The 16,605-nt window shown below is 43.4% G+C and overlaps 1 protein-coding gene across 1 annotated transcript; it reads right to left on the reverse strand.

Moving 5' to 3' along the window:
- Positions 1–4,636: 4,636 nt before the first annotated feature.
- On the reverse strand, positions 4,637–12,934 carry lbh (LBH regulator of WNT signaling pathway). Its single transcript, XM_040199933.2, has 3 exons — positions 12,533–12,934; positions 8,639–8,741; positions 4,637–6,426 (listed from the first exon to the last, which is right to left on the reverse strand). Exons 1-3 carry the CDS (start codon positions 12,559–12,561, stop codon positions 6,217–6,219), a joined length of 342 nt encoding a protein of 113 aa, XP_040055867.1. The 5' UTR covers positions 12,562–12,934; the 3' UTR covers positions 4,637–6,216.
- Positions 12,935–16,605: the final 3,671 nt, after the last annotated feature.

A 16,605-nucleotide genomic window follows, 5' to 3' on the forward strand; every position in this document is an offset into this window, starting at 1 on the left:
TGGCCTTAAATAAATTTCACTCAAATGAAAGAAAAGGTATACTCACTTTTGTCATAATTTTTGTTCCCAACAATCTGAGCTCAGGAGGTTTCACTCGCACTGCGATTAAGTTCACGCGGCGTTCTTCCACATGAACCTAATACTACGTCAGATCAAATCTCAAGCATGATATTGATGATAGACGTCTCCCAACACAGCCTTTTAAAGTCGTATGAATTGTAGCTTGTGTCATTTGTTTCTTTTACCCAGTTATGAGGTGTTCTACTGTTACAAATTACCTCAGCAGTCAGTGATGTGTGTGTGTGTGTGTGTGTGTGTGTGTGTGTGTGTATTTGTGTGAGTAGTTGGTCAACGTATCTGAGCGTATCCGAGCGTGCACATTTTCTCTCTTGTGTGTGAGTGCGTGTGAGGTTGAGTCAGACTGACGGACAAGGTAAAAGAGAGAGTACACTTTGTCAAACTCAAGACTTTTCCATGACCTGCTCCCTATGGCATGCACTCTATCCGAGAGACTGAGTGAACTGTATAGTTTTGTCAGTATAAACTTTTCAAGGGTCAACGCATCACTTCAAAAGGGGAACGGAAAAACTTTGCTTTGAAACAAGTTCTCATTTTTTCACTTTAGTGCCAATTCACCTTCCACAGAGAAGCACGTCCGCATGATTAATGACGCTTGTCCAAGATAATTTAGCCAAAGCAATTTGATTAAGCACTCATAATCATATTTCCTTGAAGAATTTTACATATTTATGCCCTCTGGTAAGAATAAGTCGTTTTAATTCATTAAAAACATAAAAGATCTACGCTTAAGCTATGGTTGCTGATAAAAGCGACATGGGAGGTAAGACATGCAACAGATAAAAATAGAAACCGGCAAACATTAATTCATGTTAGACGTGCCGTTCCATGTGGGACAAACAGAGCGACTTGTTTTAGGCACTGTACACTATGTTTTGTTTTGAGTCTATTGATAGCACTTTAACAAGGCTTTATTGGGGAAAAACTCTTCTAGTTTTCTTTTTTTTATTTGTTTAAACATTCTTGCCTCTTGTGACCTCTTGTGCTTTTGTTCAAAGAAAGAACACGGATGATTTAACTTGAGTCTTCTTCTCCTTCACTTCACTTCCTCTTCACATTTACAACAGGTCTCTCGGCCTCACACCTTTATCAGCATTGTAATTCCAGTTTTGCATCTTCATTTGAGTGTTAGCTCCGTCTATGTCTTTTGTCTCTTGTATCTTTCCTCCCTTTTTCCATTGTGGTCTCTAGGCAATAATTAGATTAGAGTGTGTGTGTGTGTGGGGGGGGGGGGGGGGGGGGGTCATAAGCTGTTTGTTATATCTACAACAGCATTTAGAAGAGCGGCAGCATGTGGCTGAGCATCTTACTTTGCAAGTACATTAAAGTGTGGGTGCCAGCAGACTTATATTGATCAAAGTATTAGTTGTTAAATAGAGAATAGGTTCCTCATGATGAGACTTGTTCTAATATCAGCTGTGGTTGTGTTTCCAGAAGTTCCGTTTTAACAGGTTGGTCAGTTTGGCAGATCGAGTGTGCTAGACCCTCATTAAGTTTGATGTTGTGGAGTTTTCAAATGTAAAATAATACATTCGGGAAAAGGACAGATTACAAAAAACTGACTTCCTCAAGTCTAATGCATTTCCCTTTTTTCCATTTTTATTCCACCTATCCTGTTTGTACTGTCATTTTGGAAGGTGCTGTATAGTTTAATTTAATGAGGTGTGGAGCCACTAAGCAAGTTATCAAGTTTTGCTTTGCTCACACGTAATTTTACCTCATTAAAGTCTCATCCAAGTTGGCCAACAAGACACAACCGGTCTAACCTGTGATTTATCCACGTCACGGTGTAGTTCATTTACCTCCTCAACATCCTCCACTTTCCTTTGCTGACCCCGTCACCTTTCATGCTTCCTCCTTGTTGCTCGCCTCTCAGCGTATCTTATTCTAGCTCTTCCCTCGTTGACAGTGCCGGATAACGTGTCTACGCTTGGTGGGCCGTCTCCATACAGGTTATAAATAACCAGCAGCGTTTTTGCTTCAGGTCCTGAGAGCTCTACTTTCTTCTCACACTTGAGGAACCATGGGAAAAGAATCTTTCCCTCACGCACATGGCACTCATTGTAATAACAGACACAGTTAGACATAAAACCTCCACGCACATGTGCCCCTTCGCACAAAAACTCCGACATAGTCGTCGTGCGTGCACATGAACCGGGGCGGCCTGTTCGATAACTTTGCAGCACGGTTTGTAATGAAATGTCGACTTACATAACCTGCTCTGTGGGAATGCAGAGTACATTCATTCTGTCATGCAAGTATGGGAAACTTGCTGAAACAACAAAATGGGATAAAAGTCTGGGAGAGCAAAAAATAGAAAGAACAAGAAAACAACGACGTTAGAGGAAAAAAAAAAAGTGAAGACAGGGAGTGGAAAAAGAGTTCACTGGATAAGCATTAATTCTTTCCTCATGACATACCAGGTTGAGGGGGTGGGGGGGGGGGGGGGGGGGTATGCTATGGGTACATGGTGTGAGTTTATGTGTAGAGTGGTGACTGTGAAACAGCGTTAATGTGGACTTTAGCTGGTAGTCAGGGAGAATTCAGGGGTTGGCAGGTCAGACTGCTGCTGACACACTGGGATCAGCGATGGAATTGTTTCCATCGGAAAGAATTCCAAGAATGAGCTAGAAGAGCTATCAGTGACTTCACTCAGAGGGATCTGACCAAAGTTTTAAAACATAGCCGTACGCACGCTCTCACACACACTTTTAAAGATACTGTGTCTCGCACGGACATTGGTGTGCGAGACGCACTCCGTTGCCATTTGTCACTGAGTGCCCAGTCGCCTCTCGCTGACCTCACCCTTTGCGGAACGGATGCGGTCACCTCTGACTACCAGCATAGTGGTTCATAGGAAAAAAATACTATATATATATAAACAGATTAAATGATTAAAATCTGCACTAAAACATGGGTGCATGTTCAGTGGAAAATTACATTAAACCTCTGAAAAGTTTTAAAATCGTAATATAAAATAGTCAAAAAAGGGCAATACAACATGAAGTTAATGATAGTTGGAGATTTTGGGGACAACATTTGCTTTATTTACGAGTTAGAGATAGATTCAACACTAATATAAGATTTATTGTGTTTCACAAAATATGAACTACAATAAATGAAGCCAGTAGCCTGTAAGCTTAACAGTTTTTCAACATAACACATAACTGCCATCAGGATCCACTTGTTGCTAAATCCGGTTAAGTTCATGAAAGTAGGTCACATTACTTTTTCAAAACTTGAGTGCGAGAAAAGCACAGAAGGTTTTGCCACTGTACTTAATCGTTCATCAGAAACTGAGAAAATAGGTCTCCGGGGCCTTAGGGTGAGATCTATTTAGGAGTCTTAACAGATGGCGGCGATGCATATTTTTATGGCTTCAATCGCATTTGAAGGGGAAAATAACATTTCAGGTACCGGTTGCATTTGAAGAGTCTTTAATTGCCAGAGTTCCTCACTTTAGTAGTTGAGAAAAGTCTATGGAAATCGCCTCCAGGGCCTTGCTTTCATATCTCCATAAGCCCTGGAATCCTACTTTTATTAAAACTGTAAAAAGTATATTGCTTTCTCGCAATTCCTCACAGTAATATTTGAAAGAAAATGAACGTTCATTGGTGTCTAAAAAACATCACATGGTTGCGTAGCTGCATGCATGTTTAGGCAATCCATCAAAAGACTGCGGTTGTCCTTTCAAGCTCTTCTGTGATCATGACATTTTCCACTGAGATCAAGGAGCATATAAGAGGGACAAAGGACAATCCTTTTCTAACCTATTCTGAAGGCACACACACCATTTTGCTGACCACCCCTATCAGCTATGGGTTATTAATAACTCTTAATGCTCCTTTTTTCCAGGAAGAAGGAAGCAAGACAGAATGTCAGTTCATTGTTCCCCTTTCAGGAAGTGCACATAAGTCTGTGAGAGTAACAGCACACAGTCTGTCAGGCTCTGGGCCTTCCAAAGGTCCTACTCCAGCAACTCTGATGGACAATCAAACGAGACCTATTGGGTCACTGATGCAGTACACAGCAGAAAATGCTCAGAAAAGTTTCCACAGCAACAGATCAGAAAGCTTAACGTTTATTCACATAAATGCCCGAGCTTCCCATTGGAGCGTTTTCACTTAACATTTCATTATGACATCTCAGGTCATTGATTTGATTCTACCCATAAAGTGCATCACATCGCTCTGCATAATGCAGAATATGTTTGAACCTTTGTATTTGAACTTGAAAACTCTACTGTAATTAGAATTGGCTGGAAGCAGGAGTCATATTGTGTGTGCAAGCTGAAGACAGGAAGTTGCATGTGGCCTGTTCTCGCTTCTACAAAAGACAATTGATACACTTATGAGAGATAGCAGGAAGTTATGCTGCTTTTCGGTTACCACTGCAGATAAAGTGAAAGGGAAAGGAGAGGGTGCACACAATAACAGAAGTAAAGGCTCTTGGAAACTATGCTTAAAATGGACTGAAAGGTTAGCTCTGAAATACAAATTTACTTAACCTTGCACCATAAAAAAAAGGACGTCAGTCAATTATTCTCGCAGTGGAGTCATTGATAGCAAATTCAAATGTTTATTTACAGCCTCTATAATAGTCAGAGAAAAGTGGTCTAAAACAAAACATGGCGGCTAATCTCCCTGAGCTTTACAACAACGTGGGACCTGTAGGTGACAGACAGGAGAAAGAGAGATGTTCTGTACACAGACCTAATGCCACTCAAACAAGAACTTACACCAAGGGAAAAAAAAGGACATCTCAAACAAGCTTGTACAATAGGATTTCCAATGGAGTACACAAGGACAATGTTTACCATTTTACTCACAGGACTTGTCCACAAACAAGCAGGGTTTTTGAAAAAGTGAACAAAAAATACCCGAAACAAAACTTCTACACTTGAAAAAGATAATCGCCACCAGAGAACAAGATTTCACATAAACGGCGTATGTCAAACAACCAGACTGTTATTTGCAAAGAGTGCTATATGTTCCAAGAATAGAACACGGTCAGCTATAACCTTACTTCTATGTTGTCCAAAGCAAGGCCATTTTCAGAAAGAAAAAGACTGTCGCTCTAGAAAGTAAACCCAACCCATAACAAACCGGATCAGCGCACTAGAAGGCCTCGGGGATTGGCTCATGGGAACAAGTATTTACACCTCCTGCATTGGGTCTGTACGTTGCTTCATCAACTGCTTTAAAAAAAAAAAAAAAAAAAAAAAATTGCAGTCTTAGTCAGCCGTTCCCCAATGGAAGAATATTCCGATTTTGTTCTCAATTTTGTACTTTTCACTTATGCCTCAAAGTGGTTCGTCACACGGCTCACAGGAGGTCGATGTGATGAGAAGAGAAAAAAAAAGAAAAAAAAGAAAGGGATAAAGAAATCACATCATGCTGCACTCACTGCACAACAAGCCTTTGTACAATGTGTTTTTGTGCCCGAGCTACAGATTGTATGCACAAGCATAGCAGGGAATGCTGGTTTATTTCTCTTTCATCCAATTTCTCTTAAATGGTTCCAGGTCGTAAAGACAAATACTCTTTTAGACAAGCAGTCTGGGATCCTGGTAACATTTTACACAACACCAACTTCTCAACAAAAAAAAATAGATCACAAAACAATCACTTCTCAGAAACAGACAAACTAGACAGCAGTGGAGATAACAAAAATTAACACAAATTCCCAAATCAAGCACAAGTATGGACAGTGTTACTGTAAGCAATCATCCTCAAGGGAACCACAATAGTCCTGTATGAGAGTACAAAGTCTCTGGGGTCATGACGCCAGCCATTTTGGAGAAAAGCACAGAGCAGTGTTGGCCTCCTGCGGTGCAAGAGCTGTCCATGCAGCACTGAGCTGCCGCCGTCCTACAGGACATCCGCTCCAGGCCGAGACACACACGGTGGTAAGTAGAGAAGGAAACGTGTAGTTTGGAGATGTGCACATCAGTTGGCGTGTCTGCAGTATAAGTGCCTATGATAATGATTGTGTGTATTGCTTTGATGTCGAGGGGAAAAGGGATGGCATCAAGAAACACTGAATGGGCAAGTGCCTGGGTGCAGTGTAACCAGGGTTGGAAGAGGAGAGTCCATCAGAAAGAGCAAACGAGGGCGTACGGGCGCTGCAACACAGCCTCTAACGCTGAGAATTCTGTGTTGGCTGTCCATTTTGGATGCCGCCATTATTCTGCTCTTCTTCCTCGTCCCCCTCACTGACCAGAAACTCTTCTGGAGGCCAGCGAAGCTCCCCGCTCTCTACTTCGCCTTCCGTCGGCTCGACAACGATGGATGGCAGTCGATCTTTGAGCTTACAGCAACGGTCAAAGTCCGAGGGGTCTGGGAATATCTGAAAAAGAAAAAAAGTGACAAATCCTGGATATTCATTTGTCAATGACTGACACACTCGCATTACAATTTCAAGCTGGGAGAATCAGCGGCTCCTGTTAGTAAGGAAATAAAGGATTTGTGAGCATATTTCTGATCAGTACCAAGTGTGCACTAGGCTCGAGGACCACTGCAAGGCTAAACAACTGAAGGAAGTGATGCGAAGACTGATGGGAAGTGGTTGCTTAAAAACCCAGTGGCATACCTGCTCTTGCCCAGCCCTCTTTAGTCTAACAGCCCTGTCAGCTTTCCACATAGGTGCACGCCGAAAAACATCAAGAAGTCAGTGGCTGTGTATGAGTAAACGAGGCCTGTGAGACTTGCAGTAAATGCAGCATCAGGTTTCATCTAAATGCTCAGGAGGGCGTTGTGCCAACCGGCTTGTAGCTGCTTACAAACTCATCTAGTGCCACATCACCCACGACTAAAACGAAGAGCATAATCATTAAAAGTCCTCATTTGAAAACACAAAACAGGGGAAAACTTTACTGGGACATGATTTGAGTTTAAATAAAATGATCTATCCTCTATAACGGCCAACATTCAGGCCAGAAAATGTTGTATTCCTCTGGATGTGCCGTTGGAAAAAAGGTTTAGGAAAAAAAAAAAACATCAGCCGCATTATCGGCATATCAAACCTGGTATGTCTGCTTATAAATACCGAGTTATAATCTAAACTGGGGGGCATGAGAGACCACATGTATGCCCTGTCCAGGCAAGATTGGACATCAACCTCAGACCCCCTGTTCTCAGGAACCAGAGAAAAGGCCCAGGGGGGGAAAGACTACCACTCCTGTTCCAAGAACAGCATTTTTTGCTGTTGTTTGGATTAAGTGGATGAATATTTTTAGACCTGCATATTTCACTTCCAAGACATTGGAAGGGGGGGGGGGGGTGGAGAGAAGGCTATGTCGCTGTCTGGGCAGAGAGCCCAGTGGAAAGAAAGCATTAGATGAGGCAGGAGAGAGGAACTGAGACGAGAAAAGATAGAGGGGATCCAGCTGTGTCTCAGTCTGCATGAATTCCATTAGAGACAGATGAGAAATGTGTGTCCTGAATGGGACAATTTGTCAGGTTATGAAAGGATCCGCGTGTATTTCAGCGGCTTTCTACATTTGCCAAAAGAGGCGAATACAAAATCGGGCCAAGTGGTGCGATTAAATGCGCGTGCATGTCTGTTCACGTTCGATGCCCGCATGAGTCTCCATTCCCTGGCTTGCATCCCCAATCCTCTGTGCGTCAGCACCAAGGGCAGTAAATGACCTTGCCTTTGGACCCCTAGCCAACATGTCATAACTGGTTTCACTTCCACTGGCGGGAAGCGATAACGCATCAGCCAAGCGGCACAATCAAGGCTATTTTAAGATCTTCTGGGCTATGGGGTACTTGCACACTGTACGCCTCAACCATGAGATTTTATTTTTAACTGGCAATTCACCAACTCTTTTTAAATAGGTGCAGCATCTGTTTCATACAGTTCTTCTGAGATCTGGGGCGCAAGGCCAAGGTGAGGAAATACCAACCGGGGATGGAAAAACTGGAGAAGTGGCAACTTTTTCTCCCCCTCATCCACTGGTCACATCCTCTCAGACAGACACACAGCTGGGGTGTGAACTGTGTGGAGGGAAGCTCTACCTCTGGTCAGTCTACATCCTGTCAGAGTCTATATACAGCATGCCATCAGTCCACTGTATTAGGTGTCCTACCGTCATATGAATAAATCATGAAAATTGCATTAAATGATCTTTTAAAAAAAAAAAGGAAATGACCTTTTAGCTCCTGCAGGTGGAAACCCACCCAGCTGGCCCACCCGCTGCAATGCAGCCTCACTAACCATTATGCCAATTTCCTTTCCACAATAAAAATGTCTTTAATACATTTTATTGTTTTCTTAACTACAAGGCCTTTTGAAACTCCTAGATACAAATGCCACACCAAAGTAAACAAGCAGCTATGTGTTTAAGTAGTTTTGCCTTCCAACCTGATGGCGGCTTCTCATCACGCTTGCTTTGTCATTTACAGTCGAGACCAATCGTTAACCTCCAACAATTTCAAAATAAGAGTTTGGAGAATGTAGGAATACACACTTGTAATGTTTCCAGTACAATGTTTTTAGAACAGAAATGTAGAAGTGGGAATTGGGATTGTCATGTGTGCGTGTTGGTTTGCCCTACCTGGAAGGAGAGTCGGTCTTTGCTCGGACTGAGCCTCATGTCCTCCATGGAGGTGCTGTTGATCATCACCTCAGTCATATCTCGGCTGGGCACAAACACTGGGCTGCAGGATTGACAGAAACAAAGTTGTGTGATTAGATACTAGGGTGGTCTGTGTGTGCATGAGCCTGACATCCCAAGAGGAAATATTCACAAGTATGCACAACTTTTTAAATATAATCCAAGTATAAGTGATCAGGTCATATGACAAATAAGATTCACAGTCAAAGTGGTGACAGCTTGTCTCTGCACAGAGTTTTGTTTATACTCAGCACATCTTGACCACAACATACTTAGGATCCAGTTCATGCTCAGTACGCTAATGCGGTGCAAAGCTGCACAGCTCATGTGGCTTGCGCGAGGTGGCCCTTCCTATATACACAATGATGTTCTCTTGCACTATCAACCAGAGAACAATCATTGTGAGAGTGTGCTGGGGGCGTTCTGTGGTATTTGACTTGCGTGGAACATGATGCACTCCGTTCCATAAGAGCAAAGCCAAACTTTCCATTTTAGATGAAATTAACAGGTTGTTTATCCATGTTCGGAGAATTTGTTTTCCAACATCATTATAGTGCAGCTCTAAAGGATGATGTGAAGCAGGTCCCAGGACCGACATAGACGCAGTCTTGAGACATGATGTTGTGCGGTCTTCTCATGCGTTCTATTTAAAGTTGCGTGCCTTATGGTCAGTGCCCAAACGCTTGTAGTTTGTTTACCAGCTATAACGGAACCCAAAACAGCAGCGGCTCACTCGCATTAGCTGCAAATTTGTTTTAGGGGGCTTTGCACAACCTACTTTGAGTTGGTACAAGCAGAATGGTAAAGATTGGTTTAAAAACAAATAAGTTACCGAGTAAACGCGTGTGCCATAGAATTTATTTCACAATCCAGTTGTATTTATAGAGACATCTTGGCTCAGTCTGTTAAGCATTCAAATGATTTATTTTCTACCAATATCCAACAAACAGACAAAACAAACTCCATAGGTTAACGTAGACCATAGTTAAGTCTGTCCCACAAAACGTCATGGGGATATTGAAATAACTTATACTTAAAACAATTTTCCACCCACACAGCACGAGCAACTTCAGCTTGCATTATGTGTCAGACAAATGACATTTATGGATCAAGATTTAATCATTTAATTGCTAATCACTAAAACTGGTGGAAAACTTCAGCTTAACATTTCTTTGCTCCTTGTGCTGCACTAGATTTGAGCATTTAACGTTGCATATACATGCAACATTCAGCAAGTCCCACTATAAACTCAATTTGAGTCCCCATAATTTGCGAGGACCAGGGATCAAGTAATTTGTTCCTGTTCAAGACTGCAGGGTTTTTAAGTTTCCATATTGTGCATCTACAGCTTTTTGAAGAGCCGTTTGTGGATTTAATATTATCTTCTAATTGTAGTCTAACTCAAAAAAGAAACTCATTGAACCCAGTTATCCTGAGGAGTAGAGACTCACGTGACATGAGCCACTCACAGATCATCACCCCATAGCAATGGCATTCAATCAATCAGTTTTTCCATCCCTACATTTACACACACACACACACACCCCCCCCCCCCTCATCTCTTTCATGAGGAAACACTGACATCACAAAAGGGTGTAGGGCGGCTCAATATAAAATAAAAAAATAAAAAGCCGTCTGGCTATATTCACCAGTTAGACAACACAGAACACGTATGTAGAAACCCATATGTACACAGGGCATATGCATGGAAAAAAAAAAAAAACTTAGCCGGGGCTGCTCTTTTAACTCATTTCATCTTCAAGGAGGGTGAAGAGTGGGTGAGGCAAGCATGCAAAAAGCAGCAGAGGTGGGAAGGAGGGATGAATATTGACAGTGAAGACCTGAGCAGAGAATGAAAGATAAACACTCGGGCCTTGCCAGTCATATTTCTGTTCGGAGATCGTATAAACATCCTGCTCGGCTAACAATAACAGAACATCTGCCTAATAAAACATTGAGGGGCAAAATGAGGAGGAAGTGGTGATGCACAACCAACAACTTAACCTGGGAGGACACAAACATCCATTTCCGCTTCTAGTGTCCAGCAGAAGATCTGAACAGAGTCCTTCTTGATTCCTATAGGAGGACACACACACACACACACACACACGCACGCTCTACCTCCACCGATCAAATAGCCCCCTGACTAACGCATAACTGTTCCTTCAAACTTCCTAAAGCCACATCCAGCCACGGCTCACATGAACGCCAAGTGCAAGACAGTCGTCACGTAGGGAAATGCACCTACAAGGCTGGTGAAATGGTCTATTTATCAATAATGAAAATGATTGCTCATTACACACCTAGAGTATTATGTATGATCCTTTCCATGCTTTAAAAAAAAAAAAAAAAAAAAACCTTCCATAAAGACATTGTTTCCCGCTTTGTAAAAAAAAGATCTAGCTAACCTCTATTATACGGCACCATAATCCACAGTCGAAGTCTTTATTGGAGTTATTTGTTAGTCAAGTGGGCTGTCTGATACACTGGCTCATTGTCATCTAGAAAAAAAAGGAGGCCCAATGACTGACAGTCTTTATGCATGACAGCGGTCTCAAGTCCATAAAAAAAAAGGCCACGGCCGTGCCAAGCTCCAGTTTGTCCTGTAGGGTTGCTGACAGGAGCCCAACTGGCCTCCACAACAACCTCCAAGCACAGGAGGGGACAATGCATCTTGAGTTATCGTTGTTCCTCCCCCAGCACCCCGCAGTTCTTACTACCACCAACACCATAAATATCAGTGTCTCCGTGTGGCGACGGGACAAAGCTCATCACCCCACAGAGTGTGCTGTAATGACTGGGTTGGATCTAGATTCCCTTCGTTAGAGTCAGCCATTAAAACACATGATCATTCATAACTGCCTCATGGAAATCTTAATGACAGGAATGGGAGGTAGAATCTAAACCTGCTACGTCAAGCAGCATTCAGCGAGCGTACCATGTTATGTTGTGATACCGTTATGGATGTTGAACACAACCAAGCGTTCTATTCAAAGAGCAAAAAGCCACAGTGCAGACACTTAAACGTTTTAGTGCCTCAGAGACCAAAGGAAGCCGGTTTTCAAATTTCTCAGAAGAAACATTCGCAGAGCATAGATCTGGAGCATAGATCTGAAAGTAAGCACAGAGAAGAGCGCAGTGTGGTTACAGTAAAAAGGTTGACTCTGAACATCCTGCTAGACACAGAAGCCTGCTGGAGGTTTGAACAGCTCACAACACGGAGTTTAAAAAACAACAACAACAACAACAACAACAGAATCCTCTTTACAGACAGGACGACAGTCGACGGATGACAAGCTCCAAGACCCTTTCCAAATTTCTGAAGAAAATCAGGATGCTGATTTCCAGATGGATATTTAATAAGACAATTGTTAGAGTGCATCCCTCCTTCAATTACGCTGCACCTGCAGCATTCAACGCCAGAGATGCAGCTTATTAATTCACTTGGATGTTAAAGGATAAGAAATAGAAAATGAAGCCTGCAGGGCAGAAAGGTAAAAGGAAGAATCCTCACGAATTTGATTGTATCCTTAAAATGGCGAACATGAGGACAGTAAGACTTGACCTTACTGAATTGCCTCGTGCAGCCTAATTTATCAAGCTGGAATCTGTTAAAAACCCCGCAGTAAATCTCAAAAGGAAACACGTGTGGGTGTAACAAAAAGGTGGAGGAAAATCACCAAGCAAAACACAACCACACATAGCCTACGTTGTTCCTCCCTTCCAGGTGACGAGTAAAAAAAATAATTTAAAAAAAGTAGTGTTTGATAACGGATTAAGAAATCGCGTTGCTCCCCAAGCGCAAAAACAAGTGGAAAAGATGCGACTACTCACCAGTATATCTGCGGAGAAAATACAGACATGAATTCACACCTGCTGTCAATTCTGCTGATTAGGAGATCCAACGACAGCTGCGGACTTTCTCTTGACTTTTTTTTCCGAATTCTTCTTTATTTATTCTCCTTCCCAGGCCGCATAGCACGCTCACTTACAACCTGAAAAGTAACAGCGCGACGCGTCTTCCTGCCGAAGACTCTGCTCTGCAATTCGGTGCCTTTGCTCATCACCTCGGCCGCGTAGCGTATTTAAGCGAGAGGCGTGCGCTCGTCGGTCGGGAGACACGCCCCCTCCTCCTCCTCCTCCTCCTCTGCGCACAGCGCACCAAAACCTCAATGGCAGCGCTGTGTCGGGCCGCAGCCAATCAGAGCCCAGGTGACTCGAGCCCAAGTCACGATGACGACAGAGGCGGCTGAAGCCTCTCCTTGGGAATAGGAAAAAAAGGTACTGCATGATGCTATTGATTTGTAGTCTCCAAGGCAACAAAACGACAGTCATACCTCTTGAATGAGAGAGAGAGAGAGAGGAGAGAGAGAAAAAAACCTGATTTGCTTGTTGGGTAATCCGTGACATTCATTCAAACGAGGAGGGAGAGGCTCCTCTGCCTGGGTTCATTCACAAATATATTACAAGGGCAAGTCAATGACAGCGTGTTTCAGCAGCAATGAGTGGAACCCCTGCAGGGTTGTGCCTTTTAAAACAGCACATCTTATAAAAAAAAGAGTGCAACACATGCAACTATACTATTTCATGAATTTGGAAATGAAATGAGAAGCCTGCACGACCAGACCGCATTTGTGTTATTATGAGGAACTTTAGGAAACAGTTGACCTCGTTGACCTTCACACCTTATCAATGCCCAGTTGTCTTGTTCCCTGCACGCAGTATAGTGCATGTCTATTTTGCCCAGAGGACGCAGGTGCACAGACAAGCTCTGCAGTTTTAAGGGCAGATGGTAAAATGCCAGTAGGCTTCTACTGCCACCTTGTGACCCACCAAGTGTAAGTCAATAGTTCTCTTATTCACCACAGTAGACAGAATATTAGGAAGAAGACATTTTGTTAAGAGCAAATATTTAAACACTTCCATATTTAAACAACAAATTTGTTTCAAATTTAATACACAATGCTCTTACTAAAACTGTGACTGCTACTATTTGTAGTATTTATACTGCTACTATTACTACAACAGCTAGAACTAGTGCTAAAACTGGTAATACTAAAAGTAATACCACTACTATAAATGTTACTGCTACTACTAATACTTGCATTCCTGCTACCACCAATGCTATTAGGCCTCCTAACCACTATAAATTACATTTATCTATATCTACACAGCAAATTTCAGAGAGTTAAATTGACTTAATTTTAACTCTAAGCTGGTGTTTACATTGTCCCAATCTTGTTAGTGTTAAATCAACATGTAATAAGTGTCAAAAATCTATCTGCCCAGTGTTAAATACATTACACATTATTCAGCTGACACATTTATCCAATCAACCTACATTTTTAACTTATGTTTTTTACATTTTAGCCTGGGGAGCAATTAGGGGTTAGGTGTCTTGCTCAGGGACACTTTGACATGGGACCTGTTGCAGCTAGGATTCAAACCACCAACCTTGTGGTTTCCAGTTCACTCTCTCTACTCCATGCGCCACAGTACGTAGAGTTAAACCAAACACCAAGAGGTGTGACACTGTACAGTTACATTTCAAACCTATCTAAGAGTTAATTTAACTCTACTAAATGTCGCAAATGAATCTGATCTTGACACTGAATAATGACTCCGGCTCTTTCGTACAATTGACTCTAAGAGTTGAATCAACTTTTTGCTGTGTGATTTCAACTCTGCACTTCAACACTTTTGCCTAACAGCGGAAAATTAACTCTAAGAATGACTGACTGACTGACAGTCTCGCTGTCAAAATATCTTGCAAAATTTGTGTAAATACCTTTGTGTAAAGGACATTAGTACAAGAATTGTGTTTTGGCAAACAAAATCAACTATTTGTGGTAAATACACTTCTGTTAAAGGTCAACGATAGGACATGCTCTGTGAAGTTTTTGTCAAAGCCTTCGATTTTGAAAGAAGTATTGAACATTAAAATTTGATATTGATTACCAACCAGAAAAAGATGATTGATGAAACTATAAACAAGAGTTAAACCAAAAGGGTTGTAAAAAGAGAACTACAAAGCTTCAGTCACAAGAAAAAACAGAATTTCTAAAGTACAGGCTTAATTATAAAAAGCTATTCTCAATAAAAGTTAAGTAATTTGTACAGTTGTACAGTTAAGCATAAAGTCCATGTGAGTAAAAGTAAGTAAAATATAAGTCAGATGCAGTCAGAGATGCAATGTAAAATTAGGTTTGGCAACGAAGAACATAACAAAAAATAACAGTTGTTATTATGCAGAATTGCCCATTTCAAAATGATGTTTATGTATTATTATATTAGAATTATTGATGCAATAAGTGCATCGTAAGGGGTAGTATTGTCACGTCCCTCTGATGGAACCCAAACGCAGACCAGACCAGATGGGTTCAGGTGAAAACAAAGAGTCTTTATTGACACTGTGCAAGAGTAGTCCAACGTGCAGAATGGCGAGTCAAGGTGAGGTGGTGGGGGTGGAGGCGTCTCCGTGGCCAGGCGAGGTTGACGGGTTCCCAGGTGCAGAACTAGAAAACAGGACAAAAGACAAGTAAGTGTTTCTCAAGGGAATTCTCGGGATCTCAGTAAGTAGCGGTGGTAGCGAATGCAGGCACACGTACTACTTCGTCTAACAATCCGGCAAGGACTGGATGTCGGTCTCAGCTTAACTAGGGTGGCTAATCAAGATCAGGTGTGTTGGCTTGATTGGCCGCAGGCCTGGAACTCTCCGCCTCTCCACGTTGCTCGGTAACCATGAAAAACAAACAGACAATAGGGAAACATGCTCAGGGAGCTGGGGTCGTGACAGTACCCCCCCTCCGACGGACGCCCCCGGGCGGACCACCCGGTGCACCGGGGTGGCGTTGGTGGAACACTCTCAGCAGGTCAGCGTCCAGGATCTGACGCCGCGGAACCCAGCACCTTGCTTCTGGACCATAGCCCCTCCAGTCCACAAGGTACTGGAAACCCCGGCCTCGTCGCCGGGAGTCCATGATGCGTCGCACCGTGTAGGCAGGACCTCCGTCAATCATCCGAGGGGGAGGAGGCCGAGAGGGAGGGGGTAGCAGGGGACTGAGAAGGACCGGCTTGATGCGGGATACATGAAAAGCAGGATGTACCTTGAGGGATTTGGGAAGCCTCAGCCGGACAACTGCCGGGTTGATGACCCTCTCTACCTTGAACGGCCCAATATACTTGGGGTTCAGCTTCTTGGATTCAGTTCGCAGTGGAAGGTCCCGGGTGGCCAACCAGACCTTGTCCCCCACCTTATAGTGGGGTGCGGGGGAACGGCGACGGTTGGCCTGGGCCTGGTACTGACCAGAAGCTCTCAAGAGGGCTGCCCTGGCCTGGTGCCATGTCCGGTGGCAGCGCCGGAAATGAGCCTGGACCGAGGGAACCGCAATCTCCTTCTCCTGCGAGGGGAACAACGGGGGTTGATAGCCGTATAGGCATTGAAAGGGCGACATACCTGTGGCGGCGGTAGGGAGCGTGTTGTGGGCATACTCAGCCCAAGGCAGCCGGGAGGACCAAGTGGTGGGGTTAGAAGAGACCAGGCATCGCAGTGTTGCCTCCATCTTCTGGTTGGCCCTCTCCGCTTGGCCGTTGGACTGGGGGTGGAATCCGGAGGAGAGACTGGCAGTGGCGCCGATGGCAGTGCAGAATGCCTTCCATACCGCCGATGTGAATTGGGGACCTCGGTCGGATACGATGTCCCTCGGCAGACCGTGGATCCTAAAAACCTCCTTGACCAGGATAGCAGCAGTCTGTGTAGCTGAGGGTAGTTTTGGGAGGGGCACGAAGTGTGCAAATTTGCTGAATCTATCAACTACGGTTAGAACAACTGTGTTACCTTCAGATAGGGGAAGACCGGTTACAAAATCCAGAGCCAGGTGGGACCAGGGCCGCCTGGGAATTGGTAG

The sequence above is a fragment of the Gasterosteus aculeatus genome, chromosome 15 (assembly GCF_964276395.1).
Source record: "Gasterosteus aculeatus chromosome 15, fGasAcu3.hap1.1, whole genome shotgun sequence".
Taxonomy (NCBI): Eukaryota; Metazoa; Chordata; class Actinopteri; order Perciformes; family Gasterosteidae; genus Gasterosteus; species Gasterosteus aculeatus.

Excerpts from the sequence above, each read along its gene's own strand:
- lbh (XM_040199933.2), bottom strand. The coding sequence starts at position 12,561 with ATGTCTGTATTTTCTCCGCAGATATACTG. Across the intron at positions 8,742-12,532 it reads TTTTCTCCGCAGATATACTG|CCCAGTGTTTGTGCCCAGCC; the intron begins GTGAGTAGTCGC and ends TCAATCCTGCAG. Across the intron at positions 6,427-8,638 it reads AAGACCGACTCTCCTTCCAG|ATATTCCCAGACCCCTCGGA; the intron begins GTAGGGCAAACC and ends TTTCTTTTTCAG.